The sequence below is a fragment of the Somniosus microcephalus genome, chromosome 27 (assembly GCF_052327205.1).
Source record: "Somniosus microcephalus isolate GS21.2 chromosome 27, FLI_Smic_1.0, whole genome shotgun sequence".
Classification (NCBI taxonomy): Eukaryota; Metazoa; Chordata; class Chondrichthyes; order Squaliformes; family Somniosidae; genus Somniosus; species Somniosus microcephalus.
The window spans coordinates 21,728,536-21,745,407 of NC_141013.1; the positions used below are offsets into that span (position 1 = coordinate 21,728,536).

Sequence of the window (16,872 nt, forward strand, 5' to 3'; positions counted from 1 at the left end):
ACAGAATCATCCATCAGCATGCATAACTACAGAGAAAGAGCACCTAATTACCAAAAAAGTGAATACACTTTTACAGTTCTTGTTCAGAGGGAGGTGTTACATTTATTAATGGATCTAACGTGTCTCTGGTTAGAATTTTTGTCGAAAAAAGGAAAAGACTTGCATTTATATAGCGCCTTTCATGACCACCGGACATCTCAAAGCACTTTACAGCCAATGAAGTACTTTTGAAGTGTAGTCACTGTTGTAATGTAGAAAACGCGGCAGCCAATTTGCGCACAGCAAGCTCCCACAAACAGCAACGTGATAATGACCAGATAATCTGTTTTTTAGTGATGCTGATTGAGGGATAAATATTGGCCAGGACACCAGGGATAACTCCCCTGCTCTTCTTCGAAATAGTGCCACGGGATCTTTATGTCCACCTGAGTGAGCAGACGGAGCCTCGGTTTGATGTTTCATCTGAAAGACGGCACCTCCAACAGTGCAGCACTCCCTCAGCACTGCACTGGAGTGTCAGCCTGGATTTTTCTGCTCAAGTCTCTGGAATGGGACTTGGACCCACGACCTTCTGACTCAGAGGCGAGAGTGCTAGCCACGGCTGACACTGTGGAAAAGTGAAATTAAAAATGGTAAAAGAAAATCAATTCGAGAATCAGGTTCTGGTAAAATTCTTTCTTACCTTGAGGGGAACCATCGCGCTTGGCCATCGGAACATCAGGAATGTGCCACATGGATATTTTTCCTGATGCTTCACCACAGAAGAGAATCTTATGAAAAGGCTCCTTTCGCTCATTGATGAAAACCAGAATTGCCTGAAGAAACTGAAGATAAATCATTGGAAAAAGTTCCTTTTTACTTCCATTACGCAACACTGAATTTACCCTCTTCAAATCTTAACATAAAAGCTGATCTTTTCTGTCTAATTTTGAAAGGCATCAACCGTTTCAACCTTGCCTGCAATTTCATATCGAGATGGAGTTTTGCAATAAACCTGAACCTATAAAATCTCATTGTTCTGCACCTCAGGTACTTACAGAATCAATACCTGGAGCAAGCATCACTTCACAGGTTTCAGAAATAAAACAAAGAACACAAATTACACTTGAATACATTTCAATTCACCCTGCTCCCTCTCCCTTGCCCATTTTTAATATTTTAAACTTCATTGCTTCTACCTCGTCTACTTATTTTAGATTTATTTTGTTCAAAGCAGCGTTTTAAACACTCGGCTTGACCTGCTTTGTCTTCACCTCCATCCATTTTGGAGTTGGAAGCCAAGCGCAAAAAAAAAACGCTGCTCGATTCACTGAAAACTAGCTCGATAAGGTTGTTTTGTCAGCCATTGCAGCCTAAAGATTGATCTTTGCCTTGATCATGCCCCGACTGCATAACGTGTCAGAAATGCAGCAAGAGGTTTTTTTTTTTTTAGTGTTCAAGTATTTTATTATGTTGTATCCGTGTGTTAATGGAGACACGGAATGCAGGAGTAGGTTTCACAGGTGTTTACTGAACAAAGTCTGGAGGTGAACTAACAAATACAAGACACTATACAGGCTTATATAGCCCGAGTGGCCATTACCGGCATTACAGTATACAGGGGCTCTTAAAGGCACATACACCACAATTCCTCCCCTTTTAGACAACCAGTACATAATATTTTAAGTAATCATTAATTAACATATTACAAGAACAATAATCTACACATTTGCTGCAGTTAATCAATTATAAGTCAGTCTCTCTGGAGGCTTCCTGACTCGGTCCGGATAACGCCTCGGTGGTGTAGTAGGTTTTGGTGGTGTAGTAGGTTCTTTTGGCTAGGTCGATTTGGCTTGAATGCCAGTGTCGGGTTCATCTGGTTCCAGTATCACCGGATCGGAGGTAGATACTATGGGTATCTCTGCTTCATCACTAGGCGTATAGAGTTGTGGTGTAGGTTATCCCTTTTCGGATGACTCTATGATCTGGTCAGCATGGCGCCTTATTATGTTTTCTCCAATGTCCACGGTATACATCAGCGGTCCTAGTCGTGTGCAAATAGTTCCAGGCTGCCATTTCTCGGTACGGTAGTCCCGGGCCAAAACTTGTTGACCTATCTGGAAGGTTCTAGTTGGCCTTTCATTCATGCCTTGAAATTGTCGGTTCTCTACGTCCCTTCTGATGTTTGGCTTGATCAAATCCAGCCGGCATCTTAGGCTTCTATTGAAGAACATCATGGCGGGAGTTTGGTTTGTAACCACGTGTTGCATTCCTGTATGCAAACAAGAAGTTATCGACCTTATGCTGAAGTTTTATGTCTTCATTACCCATGGCCTTTATGGCCTTCTTGAAGGTCTGGACAAACCTTTCAGCCAATCCATTGGTGGCGGGATGGTATGGGGCGGACGTGTAGTGCTCAACCCCATTGTTTTTTAAGAACTTCCTGAATTCTTCGGACACAAATTGCGGTCCATTATCAGAACAGATCTGTTCAGGCAGCCCATTCCTGACAAATATGGTCCTTAATACTGTGATGGTTTTTTCCGTGGTGGTGGAGGACATCTTTATTACCTCCGGCCACTTGGAGTGTGCATCAACCGCGATTAAGAACATTGAGTCCATAAATGGACCAGCAAAGTCGATGTGTACCCTTTGCCATGGAGATGAGGGCCACTCCCATGGATGTAGAGGGGCTTGTGGTGGGGCGTTTTGGACCTTCTGGCATCCTAGACAGCTCTTGGTCATTTCTTCGATGTCTCCATCGATACCTGGCCACCACACAAACGCTCTGGCTAGGTTCTTCATTTTCACTCCACCCAGATGCCCCTCGTGAAGCTCCTTTAGCACTTTATCCTGGAGTTTGGGTGGAATCACCACTCTGGATCCACACATCAAGGTTCCTCGGCACACTGACAGCTGTTCTCTTCTTTGCGAGAATGCTGGCAACAGTGGTTCGCCATGTGCTGGCCATCCCTTCACCGTTAAATCGTAGACTCGTGAGAGAGTCGGGTCATTCCTCGTTTCCTTTTCAATGGCAGAATTTGTTACTGGTAGACATTCCACTATGGTTGAGTGGAACATCTCCACTGGGTCCACTGTAGGTGCCTCTTCTACCGTTGGCAACGGTAGGCGCGATAAACCGTCAGCATTCCCATGCTGTTTTGATCCTTTGTATTCTATGTCATATTGGTGTGCCCCTAGGAAAAGGGACCACCTCTGTAGCCTTTGCGCTGTCATAAAGGGAACACCCTTTTTAGGGTTGAATATGGAGACGAGGGGTTGATGGTCAGTCAACAAGGTAAATTTTTGTCCGTGTAGGTAATGGTTGAATTTCTTCACTCCCCATACCAGGCTAAGTGCTTCCCTGTCGATATGGGCATAGTTACGCTCAGCTGAGTTCAATGAGCGTGATGCAAAAGCTATCGGCCGCTCCGAGCCATCAGGGAATCTATGCGACAATACCGCTCCTACGCCGTAAGGGGATGCATCGCACGCCAGTCTGATTGGCAGTGATGGGTTGTAATGAGCCAAAACTTCCTTGGACGTGATCAAGCCTTTGCATTTATGGAAGGCACGTTTACAGTCTTCGCTCCATTTCCAAATTACTCCCGTTTGTAGCAGTTCGTTAAGAGGGTGCAGAAGAGTTGACAAGTTCGGTAAAAATTTATGATAGTAATTTATCAATCCCAGGAACGACCTTAATTGTGAGACATTTTCAGGTGCTGGGGCTTTTATGACCGCTTCAATTTTTTCAGGTGACTTATGCAACCCTTCCTCGTTAATTATGTGGCCACAATATGATATTTGTTTCTGGAAAAATTCACACTTGGGGCGATTTGCTCGTAGGCCCCGTTCTCTCAACCTAGTGAGCACCTGCTCCAAATTGGCAAGGTGCTCGTTGTCGTTTTCTCCTGTTACAAGGATGTCGTCTAGGTAGCATTGAGTCCCCAGAATCCCTTGGAGGACTTGCTCCATAGCTCTTTGCCAGATAGCTGGAGCTGATGCTACTCCGAAAACCAGTCGATTGTACTGGTACAGGCCTTTGTGTGTATTTATCGTGAGATACTTTTTAGAGGCCTCCTCAACCTCCATCTGTAGATATGCCTGAGCCAAGTCAATTTTGGTGAAACGTTTTCCTCCGGATAGTGAGGCGAAAATATCTTCTATCCTCGGAAGAGGATACTGTACCGTGTGAAGGACTGGGTTTACAGTCACCTTGAAGTCCCCACAGATGCGAATTTTTCTCTGTTCTTCAGGTTTATCATTATTCAACGTTTTCTTCATGACCGGGACGATGGGTGTTGCCCACTCGCTCCAATCTATCTTGGATAATACGCCTGCCTTTTCCAAATTCTCCAGCTCTGCCTCGACTGCTGGACGAATTGCGTATGGCACCGGCCTTGCCTTAAAAAACTTGGGAATTGCCGCATCTTCCACTTTAATTGAGGCGGTGACGCCTTTCAAGGTTCCTAGTTCCTGTTGAAACACTTCCTTGGCGTTGGCCAAGATGTCTTTTAATCGTTCAGGTATGACGTCATCATCATTTTTTTTTCTTACTGGTCACCGTCAGTGCCTGAATGGAGTGCCAGTCTAAACGTATCTTCCTGATCCATTCACGTCCCAACAGCGGTGGACCACCATCTTGCAGAACGTATAAATACAACTTCTGTATTTCCTTGCCGTTGTATACAACAGGCACCTTTATTTTCCCTCTGGGGTATACTTTCTGCCCCGTATATGTTTTCAAGATAATGGATGTGTCTTTCAAAGGTATATGCGGAAATAGCCGCTCGTAATCCCGTCGACTTATGACAGTCAGAGCTGATCCTGTATCTAGCTCCATTTTAACTGGGGACCCCGCTATCGTGAGGGTAACCCAAATGGTCTGGTAATCTTCTTTGGCAATTACATTATGTAATTTGAGACAGCTTAGTCTCTTGTTTCCGGAGTCGCTATCGCTTTTCTGGTCTTCGGAGCCACTGTCCGTCATCATTTGTACCTTTCTGTACTTTTCCTTATTGATTTTTTTCCTGTCCGTGGATTTTTTGTGTCCAGATCGGCATACACGTGCAATGTGTCCAATCTTTCCGCATTGCCTGCATGCTTTGTCCTTGAACCAGCAGGCCCTCTGGTCATGGGTGGATCTGCTGCAGCGATAACATCTCTCGAAACCCTGTGTCATTTCATGGGTGCCGAAGTCCTGTGGCTTTTGCTGTATCTCTGCAGCTCCTCTTGCAGCTGCTTCGTATGATACAGCCATACTGAAAGCCTTGTCCAGTGTCAAATCTTTCTCAGAAAGTAGCCTTTTCTGTGTTCCTTCACTTAGGAGACCGCAGACGAATTTGTCTCGAAGAGAATCTGCCAGTCCTGCCCCGAATTGGCAGTGCTTTGACAGCTTCCTTAATTCGGTGAGGTAATCAGCGTTATTTTCATTCTTGTGCTGATTCCTCTTGAAGAATTTGAATCGTTCCGCTATCAGCAGCGGTGTTGGGTTTAAGTGCTCCTGTAGGGTATCAACAATCTCCTTAAAATTCTTGTCCTTTGGTTTGGCTGGAGTGATTAAGTTTCGTAACAGCCCGTATGTCCTTGCGCCCATTAGATTTAGAAGTACTGGTGCCTTTTTATTATCTTCTATTTCATTTGCTGTGCAATATACCTCCACTCTTTCCACATGTGGTCCAATCCTCTATATCGCTATCGAAAGCATTAATATTGCCAGCCTTAGGCATCCTGAAAAAAAAAAATGGCGCTTTCCTTTCTTCCCTGCAGAAAAAAAATGGCGCTTCCCGCGCTTTCCCGCCGCTGCTGCTGCTGACAACGCTGTTCTCCGCGGTTTTTATTTACATAGGTTTTTTTTTCCAATCGGTGGAGACTCGTTCCCGCCGGAGTCTCTGGGACTTTTCTCCCCCTCTGCTTGGTCTGAACGCCGACCTGCTTTGCAGCGCTGGCCGTCTCCCGAGTGCTCCACCCCTCTGTCTCTGTTTACCTCCACCGCTCAGCTCCGCTGCAGATCCAGCCGATGGAGCCCCAGCCCGCCGCCCAGGAAGGACCACTGCAGTACCTGCCACCAGCTCGGCCAGCCAGTGAAACCACAGCCTTTCCCTTTTCTCTTTTCTTTCTTGTTTTTCTTCGGCTTTCGTCTGAGGAATCGATCTCCTTGAGGTGCTGCCGAATTGCAGGGAAGTCCGTTTCCAATTCGTCGCCACTGTTGTATCCGTGTGTTAATGGAGACACGGAATGCAGGAGTAGGTTACACAGGTGTTTACTGAACAAAGTCTGGAGGTGAACTAACAGGTACAAGACACTATACAGGCTTATATAGCCCGAGTGGCCATTACCGGCATTACAGTATACAGGGGCTCTTAAAGGCACATACACCACATATTACATTTGTACAGATTGGTGTTACACTGCTGACATCAAAATGTGAGAAGTAAACCGTTACTGCTGCCTTAAAGCTTCTATTACTTAAATTTATAAGAGGTAGTTAAGACATTAATACTGAAGGTTGTAAGCTGATGAGCATCCACACCGTATTACAGCCCAGCATAGTCGTCACTAAAAGGTAGATAATACTCGAAGATTTACGGCTGGAAGGCAACCCAGTAATACAGGGTGTTAATGTAACATAAGGTGGTAAGGACTCAGCTTTTGTGTTTGAGATTCTCTCATATGGTGGGTTTTTAATCTTTGCCAGGTGCCTCAAGGCAACAGTGCCCAGAGGGAGGGAGGTAAAGTCACAAATGAAGTCCAGCCAAGCTACTCTCATGTACCTCCGAATGACTGGTTACAAAGCAACGTTCCCAGTGGCTTAAAAATCCAGGCCCAGCGGGTTCCAGCATTTTTAATTGCATCGGAGTGCCAAAATCAGTATTCTAGATGGGAAAGTTGCCAAACTCTACTCAATATAATGAAAAAGCAGGACAAAGATCTGTCACATATGTCGGCTGAGTGGGTCTTTTCTGGCCAGGAGGCCCGACCTCGTACATCTTCTTTTCTGAAAAGTTGGAATTGCGGCCTTTTCTTTTAAAAACATGGGGTGAAATCACGGTGTACAATACCATACGTGCATGGGAGCACTTCTGTGCAAAAAAATCCACTGGCTGCTATTTTAACAAAGGCATTAACGCAAAACGGAAGAAGAATTTGATGCAACTAAATTCTAATATTGCACAGCGCTTATACCCTGACAGCGTTCCCACGGATGAGGCACACAAAACTGAAAGCAAAATCTCCTGTTATTTTAGTTAAAAAGTCACAGCATTTGATGGTTATGATTAATGCCATATTGAACATGGAGCACGTGTGTAGAAATGCATTTAAATTGTTCTAATGTAACACGGGAAAGCTCTAATATCAATGTTCAGATGATGTTTTAATTGACTGAGCTGTGCTCTTAAGGTTTACGTCATCTGAACCCTCCAATTAGTCTGGTGCCTTTGTTATGTTTCCTCTCCATTACTGTACACATTACGATTGTGACTGCAGTTGGCTACAGTCCATTCTCATCATACCATAAAAATGTCTTTATAAAATACTTGCTCACCCAATTAAATCCATACAGAATTTGTAGAAAGACTTATATACAAAAAGAGTACATTTTCTGTCAGTAGTCGCGCATCGTCATTCAAAATGTTTCTGACTTTGACAGTCAGTATTCTACAGAAATATCCAATTCAGATATTCTTATTTCTAATCTGTAAAAAAATATATATAATGTAACCTGTTAACTCTTTAATGGGGCTGCTATACTACAGTTACTGGTTGGAAATCCATATCTGCTTACAGCGAGATGGAGCTGGCAGATCAGAGTTATACTGCTGGCTCTGCATCAGTCCAGCAACGTGGAGCTCCTCACTTGCCAACTTTCATAAATGGGCAGAGCACTACGTATGAATATGAAATGTTAACAAAGGAGCCGACAGAGCAGTTAACTCTGATCTAACATTAAGCAGTTTAAAAATTAATGGTTTGATGTTTCCACTTGTGGGGGAGTCTAAAACTAGGGGTCATAAATAGAAGATAGTCACTAATAAATCCATTAAGAAATTCGAGAGAAACTTCTTTACCCAGAGAGTGGTTAGAATGTGGAACTTGCTACCACAGGGAGTAGCTGAGGTGAATAGCACAGATGCATTTAAGGGATAGAAGGATATGCTGAAAGGGTGAGATGAAGTAGGGTGGGAGAAGGCTCGTGTGGAGAATAAACAGCGGCACAGGTCAGTTGGGCCGAATAACTGTTTCTGTGCTGTAAATACTATGTAATTCACGTAAATTGTGCTGTGCAATATTAGTAATTAATATGTTAACATTTATTTTAAACTGAGTTAACACCTTTGTTCAACTAGTACACAGAGGATTTTTGTACAAATACGTTAATGCATTTGTTACTAACACTGTACATAGCAATTTCAAGGCATAATTTAAAAATATATGAAATTCCACCCCATTGTTTTTAGCCAAAAGTAACTCGAGGAATTCTTACCCGAGGTAGCACAGGACTACAGAGCCATCTAACTATGTAGGCATAAAAGGAACTGTGTTACATGACATCGGTTTTAATTGGCTTCAATCTTCAAACTCTTTAGAATTCCAGTGCATTTAACATAAAATTTTATCTTCAGAAATGTGCTTTACCTTACTGTTAGCATCGTTCGATGTATAGCAAAGCAGACGAGGTGAAACAGTCTCACTTAATGAGTGTCCATGGGCGGTAAAAATGCCAGTTTTGAACAGACTGCTGTAAAGACATTGAAAAAATCTGCTGGTCAAGTACCGAGAACGGGATTTGCTGCTGAACATAAAAGTAAAGCCAAAAAAAATTGTAACTTTCATCTGGCAAAGGCAAACAAGTTGAAATCACGTGCAATATCGGTAATATTAATGCGCCGGTTTGAAATTCCTTTCTCCACTATTTTACAATGAACTGGATAGCACTGAAATAGCAAACAATAGAGTTTCAGGAAACCATCTCAACACATTTGTCAGCAACACGACACAGCACGATTCCAACCCCATATATCTACACCACAAAATTAATTTTCAGTGACTCAAAACGATCCATGTTTTAAATGATCCATTTTGCCCTCCTGAATGTTCTATTATTATTTTACATACAGCATCATAAGGATGCTTTGTCATGCTAATAAAATGAGCAGCCTTTACTGTTAATCGTCACAACTGCGCCAGGGAAGTTCTGCCCGATTACTCTTTTTCTTTAGACTCCCACTGTGTGGGACAAGGCCCACAGCTGCCAAGTTCCTGACCAATGTCCCACTCTGGAAAGACTTTGTTTGCACTGGTCTTTTTTTTTTATCATTTGTGACGTGCTCTGATTTTCTTTTGTGAAAGATGAATGAAACATACAACGGCCGTGCCCGTACCTGAACTTCTCACGTGGTTTTCCCATCTGAGCCCACCGGTCGGGCAGCTGGTAAATGTAGCTGTGCCCGCTCTCTGTCCAGATGATTATTTTGTTTGCAGCCAACACTTCCCCGCCAGCCCAGTGGTGACAGCCATTATCGCTGTTCACGAAGCACAGCAATGAAAAGTCACAATAATCAAATACCTACAGGAGAACAATGAGAAAATAAGACAGAGAAACAAAAGAAAAATCCAGCATCTGTAACAACTTGCATTTATATAGCACCTTTAATGTAGTAAAATGTCCCAGGGTGCGTCACACTAGCGTCAATCAGACAAACATTGACGCCAAGCCAAAGGAGCAGATATTTGGACATGTGACTAAAACCTAGGTCAAAGTGATAGGTTTTAAGGAGCATCTTAAAAGGAGGAGAGGTGGAGGGGCGGAGAGATTTAGTGAGGGAATTCCAGAGCTTCGGGCCTAGATGGCTGAAGGCATGGCTGCTGATGGCAGGGCGGAGGAAGTGGGGATGCACAAGAGGCCAGAGTTGTAGGAACGCAGAGTTCTCGGAGGGTTGCAGGGCTGGAGTAGGTTACAAAGATATGGAGAAGCGAGGTCATGGAGGGATTTGAACACAAGGATGAGAAATTTTAAAATTGAGGCAGCACGGTGGCATAGTGGTTAGCACTGTTGCCTCACAGCGCCAGGGACCCGGGTTCGAATCCGGCCTCGGGCGACTGTCTGTGTGGAGTTTGCACATTCTCCCCGTGTTTGCGTGGGTTTCCTCCAGGTGCTCCGGTTTCCTCCCACAGTCCAAAGATGTGCAGGTTAGGTTGATTGGCTATGATAAATTGACCCTTAGTGTTAGGGGGATTAAATACGTGGGGTTACGGGGATAGGGTGGGATATGTGTTGGTGTAGGGGTTACGGGGATCGGGTGGGATATGTGTCGGTGCAGGCTCGATGGGCCGAAATGGCCTCTATCTGCACTGTGGGGTTTCTGTGATTCTGTGATTCTGAGGTGTTAATATACTATAATTTAATTTGGATGGATATCTTCCATACCCACCAGATTTACCAATGTGTTTAATAGCAGATTAACAGATAAAGTACATAATCAGAGGAATAAACCTTATTTTAACTGACCAAATGAAGAAACTAATCAAATTGCCAGGCAGAATTGATTATTTATCCCAATATCAATTTTTCAGTAATGCTTTAGAATTGAAAAAGAACTTACACTTATATCATGCCTTATCACGTCTCAGAAACATCCCAAAGCACTTCCCGTACAGCAAGCTACTCTGAAGTACAATTACTTCTATAGGCATCAAGGGGTATGGGGAGAGAGCGGGAATATGATTTTGAGATTGAGGATCAGCCATGATCATACTGAATGGCGGAGCAGGCTCGAAGGGCCAAATGGCCTACTCCTGCTCCTATTTTTCTATGTTTTTTTCTATGTTTACTGTTGTTATGTAGGCAAAGGTATAGTGGTGTTCCCCAGGGCTCGGTACTAGGAACACTGCTTTTCTTGATATATATGAATGACTTGGACTTGGGTGTACAGGGCACAATTTCAACATTTGCAGATGACAAAATTTGGAAGTATAGTGAACAGTAAGGAGGATAGTGATAGACTTCAAGGGGACATAGACAGGCTGGTGGAATGAGCGAACACATGGCAGATGAAATTTAACACAGAAAAGTGCAAAGTGATACATTTTGGTAGGAAGAACGAGGAGAGGCAAGATAAACTAAAGGGTATAATTCTAAAGAGAGTGCTTAAACAGAGAGACCTGGGGGTAAATGTGCACAAATCGTTGAAGGTGGCAGGGCAGGTTGAGAAAGCGGTTAAAAAAGCATACGGGATCCTGGGCTTCATAAATAGAGGCATAGAGTAGAAAAGCAAGGAAGTTATGATGAACCTTTATAAAACACTGGTTCAGCCTCAACTGGTGTATTGTGTCCAATTCTGGGCACCGCACTTTAGGAAGGATGTGAAGGCCTGAGAGAGGGTGCGGAAAAGATTTACAAGAATGGTTCCAGGGATGAGGGACTTCAGTTACATGGATAGACTAGAGAAGCTGGGGTTGTTCTCTGCTCCAAGGAGAAGGTTGAGAGGAGATTTAATAGAGGTGTTCAAAATCATGATGAGTCTAGACAGAGTAGACAAAGAGAAACTGTTCACGTTGGCAGAAGGGTCAATAACCAGAGGACATAGATTTAAGGTGATTGGCAAAAGAACCAAAGGTGACATGAGGAAAAACTTTTTTACGCAGCGAGTGGTTAGGATCTGGAATGCACTGCCTGAAAGGATGGTGGAAGCAGACACAATCATGGCTTTCAAAAGGTAATTGGATAAGTACCTGAAGGAAAACATTTGCAGGGCTACGGGGAAAGGACGGGGGAGTGGGACAAGCTGAAGTGATCTTGGAGAGCTGGCATGGGCTCGACAGGCCGAATGGCCTCCTTCTGTGCTGTAACCATTCTATGATTCTATGAAATGTGGACAGCAAAGTACCACAAACAACAAGGTGATGAATGACCAGTTAATCTGATTTTGGTGGTGCTGATTGAGAAGGATGTTGGCCTGGATACCAGAATTCTCTGCTGTACCTTGCATAGAGCCATGAGATCTTACAAGATAGACAGGTTTAACATTTCATTCAAAGGACAGCTAATTTGATAATGCAGCCCTCTCTTAGTATTGCAGTGAAGTGTGAGCCTAGATAATGTGCTCAAATTCTGGAGTGGGGCTCGGGCCCACAACCTTCTGACTCATAGGCCAAAGTGCTACCAGCTAAGCCAAGCTAATAACATTGTTCATTACATTTTTTGGCACTTTTAGTTAGATGTCCACCAAATTATTTTAGCGTGCCGCAAAACATACCTTCCAGCAATCCGAGCAAACTACTAATAGTAAACGTTCAGTGTAAGTGCAAAAGCAGACTGCTTGACAATTAAAACACTGAAGTGACTTGGATTCTGCTTCAAAAACATCCTCTCTCGCCTGGAAAACACAAAAGAATTATTAGAACAAGCAATGAACTGTCTGTATGGCGATAGAAAGCTGAATTTCTACAGGTTTTGGGGGAGCATTTCTTGCAATAAGCTGACCTGTACACCATTAACTGATGAAGATAGATCCCACACCTTGAGGTCTCCTGTCACTGATATGCCCACCAGTGAATCCTCTGCAGAATAAATTCACAACAGAGAAATATTTTATGCATTATATGGACTATTAGCATTTAAAAAGGTGTAGGTCAAAAAGTAGTAGGCATTTGATATAGTATCATAAAAATTGTTTCAAGTCTTCAAATGAAAACATTGAACCAGGCCTACATTTAATCAATTTTTTTAAATGTATGCTCAAAAAAAATGCTTATAGTTAGAATAATTACTTTCTGTTCAAAGAATTACAGTTTCATTTTATTTTTGAATATGCAGTAGCCACTTTGCAAAATGAAATTAACATAAAGAATTAGATAGTTACAAACCACCGTTATTTCCATGCATCATCAGCCCACTGCACACATCCAGAATACGGTACTTAGAATCGTAGAATCATACAGCACAGGAGGAGGCCATTCAGCCCTTTGTGTCTGTGCCGGTTCTTTGAAAGAGCTCCCCAATTAGTTCCACTCCCCTGCTCTTTCCCCAGAGCCCTGCAAATCTTATCCTTTTCAAGTAGATCTCCAATTCCCTTTTGAAAGTAACTATTGAATCTGCTTCCACCACATAGAAACATAGAAGATAGGGGCAGGAGTAGGCCATTCGGCCCCTCGAGCCTGCTCCACCATTCAATGAGATCATGGCTGATCATCCAAATTCAGTACCCTGTCCCAGCTTTCTCCTCATATCCCTTGATCCCTTTAGCCTTAAGAAATATATCCAACTCCTTCTTGAATATATTTAATAAGTTGGCCTCAACTGCCTTCTGTGGCAGAGAATTCCACAGGTTCACCACTCTCTGGGTGAAGAAATTCCTCCTCATCTCAGTCCTAAATGGCTTACCCCTTATCCTTAGACTGTGACCCCTGGTTCTGGACTCCCCTGCCATCGGGAACATCCTTCCTGCATCTAGTCTGTCTAGTCCTGTTAGAATTTTATAAGTTTCAATGAAATCCCCTCTCATTCTTCTAAACTCTAAGCCCAATCGACCCAATCTCTCTTCATGCATCATTCCTGCCATCCCAGGTATCAGTTCGGTGAATCTTCGCCGCACTCCCTCCATGGCAAGAACATCCTTCCTCAGATAAGGCGACCAAAACTGCACACAATACTCAAGATGTAGTCTCACCAAGGCCCTGTACAACTGCAGCAAGACATCCTTGCTCCTTTACACAAATCCTCTCGCTATGAAGGCCAACATACCATTTGCCTTCTTAACCGCCTGCTGCACCTGCATGCTTACCTTCAGCGACTGGTGCACAAAGACACCCAGGCCTTGTTGCACTTCCCCTTCTCCCAATCTATTGCCGTTCAGATAATAATCTGCCTTCCTGTTTTTGCCACCAAAGTGGATAACCTCGCATTTATCCACATTATACTGCATCTGCCATGCATCTGCCCAATCACCCAACCTGTCCAAATCATACTGGAGTTTCTCTGCATCCTGCTCATAGCACACATGTCCACCCAGCTTTGTGTCGTCTGCAAACTTGGAGATATTACATCTAGTTCCCTCGTCTAGATCATTACTATATATTGCGAATAACTGGGGTCCTAGCACTGATCCCTGCGATACCCCACTAGTCACTGCCTGCCACTCAGAAAAAGACCCGTTTATTCCAACTCTTTGCTTCCTGCCAACCAGTTCTCTATCCAAGTCAGTACCTTACCCCCAATCCCATATGCTTTAACTTTACACACTAATCTCTTATGCGGGACCTTAGCGAAAGCCTTCTGAAAGTCCAAATACGCCACATCCACTGGTTCTCCCTTATCTATTCTACCAGTTACATCCTCAAAAAATTCCAGTAGATTAGTCAAGCACGATTTACCTTTTGTAAATCCATGTTGACTTTGTCCGATCCTGTCACTGTTTTCCAAGTGCTCTGCTATTACGTCTTTTATAATGGACTCTAGCATTTTCCCCACTACCGATGTCAGGCTTACCGGTCTATAATTCCCCGTTTTCTCTCTACCACCTTTTTTAAATAGTGGGGTTACATTAGCTACCCTCCAATCCATGGGAACTGTTCCAGAGTCTATAGAATTTTGGAAGACAACCAGCAATGCATCTACTATTTCTAGGGCCACTTCCTTAAGTACCCTAGGATGTAGATTATCAGGCCCTGGGAATTTATCAGCCTTCAATCCCGTCAATTTCCCTAACAGCATTTCCCTACACATACTGATTTCATTCAGTTCCTCCCTCTCATTAGACCCTATGTTCCCCGACATCTCTGGAAGGTTATTTGTGTCCTCCTTTGTGAAGACAGAACCAAAGTATGTATTTAATTGGTCTGCCATTTCTTTGTTCCCCATTATAAATTCCCCTGATTCTGACTGCAGGGGACCTACGCTTGACTTCACCAATCTTTTTCTCTTCACATATCTATAGTAGCTTTTACAGTTAGTTTTTATGTTCCCTACAAGCTTACTCTCATACTCTATTTCCCCCCTCTTAATTAATCCCTTTGTCCTCCTTTGCTGAATCCTAAACTGCTCCCAATCCTCAGGTTTGCTGCTTTTTCTGGCCAATTTATATGTCCTCTCCTTGGATCTTATGCTATCCCTAATTTCCCTTGTTAGCCACGGTTGAGTCACCTTTTTTGTTTTATTTTTATGCCAAACAGATGAACAAATTCTGTAGTTCATCTATGCGATCTTTAAATGTTTGCCATTGCCTATCCACCTTCAACTCTTTAAGTAACGTTACCCAATCCATCCTAGCCAACTCACGCCTCATACCATCATAGTTTCCTTTATTTAAATTCAGGACCCTAGTCTCTGAGTCAACTACTTCACTCTCCAGCTTATTGAAGAATTCTATCATATTATGATCGCTCCTCCCCAAGGGGCCTCGCACAACAAGATTGCTAATTAATCCCCTCATTGTAGAATACCCAGTATAAGATGGCCTGATCTCTAGTTGGTTCCTCGATATATTGGTCCAGGAAACCATCCCGTATACACTCTAGGAATTCCTCCTCCACAGTATTGTTACTAATTTGGTTCGCCCAATCTATATGTAGGTTAAAGTCACCCATGGTAACTGCTGTGCCCTTATTGCACGCGTCTCTAATTTCCCATTTAATCCCATCCCCAACCTCAGCATTACTGTTTGGGGGGTCTGTATACAACTCCCACTAACGTTTTCTGCCTCTTGGTATTTCTCAGCTCTACCCATACAGATTCCACATCTTCAGAGCTAATATCCTTCCTTACTATTGTGTTAATCTCCTCTTTAACCAGCAATGCTACCCCACCTCCTTTTCCTATTTGCCTGTCTTTCCTGAATATTGAATACCCCTGGATGTTGAATTCCCAGCCTTGGTCACCCTGGAGCCATGTCTCCGTAATCTCAATTATATCATATCTGTTTACATCTATTTGCGCAGCTAATTCATCCACCTTATTACGAATGCTCCTCGCATTAAGACACAAAGCCTTCAAGCTTGTTTTTTTTAAACACTCTTAGACCTTTTAGAATTATTATTTACTGTGGCCATGTTTGATTTACACCCTTGATTTCTCTGACTGCCACTTTTGCTTTTCTCCTTCCTGTCTTTTGCTTCTATCCTTGCTTCCCTTTCCTCTGTCTCCCTGCACAGGTTCCCAACCCCCTGCCATTTTAGTTTAAACCCTCCCCAACAGCACTAGCAAACACTCCATCCTTTCAGGCAGTGCATTCCATATCACAACAACTCACTATGTAAAAAATATTCTCATCTCCCCTGTGGTTCTTGCGCCAACTATTTTAAAGCGGTGTCCTCTGGTTACTGGCCTTCCTACAGCGCGTAGAACGCAGGGGATGCACAAGAGCCCAGAAGTTGCAGGAACGCAGAGTTCTCAGAGAGTTGTCGGGCTGGAGAAGATTAGAGATAGGAAGAAGCGAGGTCATGGAGGGGTCTCCTTATTTACTCTATCAAAACCCCTCCTAAATTTGAATTGCTTTTTACCTTGAATCCTTTGGGAGCGGACAATGCACATCGAGCTGATCCAGTCTGGTGTCACAGATGAAGCAAGAGCATGAAGAAGCTCCAGGCTACGTGCATCAATGACCAGGACGTCCTGATACTGTCCACAGCACAGCAACCAGCCATCACCTGACATCCGAAAGGAACGGTAATAGTACTGTATGAGGACAATATCAAAATGGTTTTATTAATAAACCATACCAAAGTCACAAATATTTACGTGCTATTTAGAATCATGAATTTTTATCATTTGCAGTGAACGATGTCAGTTTACTTAAGATTCTTTTCAAATCATATTTTACAATGGAGCACGTGGGCCTTCTTAAAATGCCCAAAAGAACTAAAACTGGGGAGAAGGCCTCCTGGCAGTAGTCTCAC

General features: G+C 43.3%; 1 protein-coding gene across 2 annotated transcripts in view; it reads right to left on the reverse strand.

Annotated features, from left to right (window-relative positions):
* The window catches only part of LOC147100054 (WD repeat-containing protein 72-like), a 281,840-nt gene that overhangs the window by 211,727 nt on the left and 53,241 nt on the right, over window positions 1-16,872 (reverse strand). For both annotated transcript variants that reach the window (XM_085968672.1, XM_085968671.1), the window contains exons 5-10: window positions 16,477-16,651; window positions 12,464-12,540; window positions 12,237-12,356; window positions 9,363-9,547; window positions 8,617-8,719; window positions 683-824 (exon numbers count right to left, since the gene is read on the reverse strand). In XM_085968672.1, the coding sequence (XP_085824798.1) occupies window positions 683-824; window positions 8,617-8,719; window positions 9,363-9,547; window positions 12,237-12,356; window positions 12,464-12,540; window positions 16,477-16,651 (802 nt within the window). The remainder of the gene's footprint in view (window positions 1-682; window positions 825-8,616; window positions 8,720-9,362; window positions 9,548-12,236; window positions 12,357-12,463; window positions 12,541-16,476; window positions 16,652-16,872) is intronic.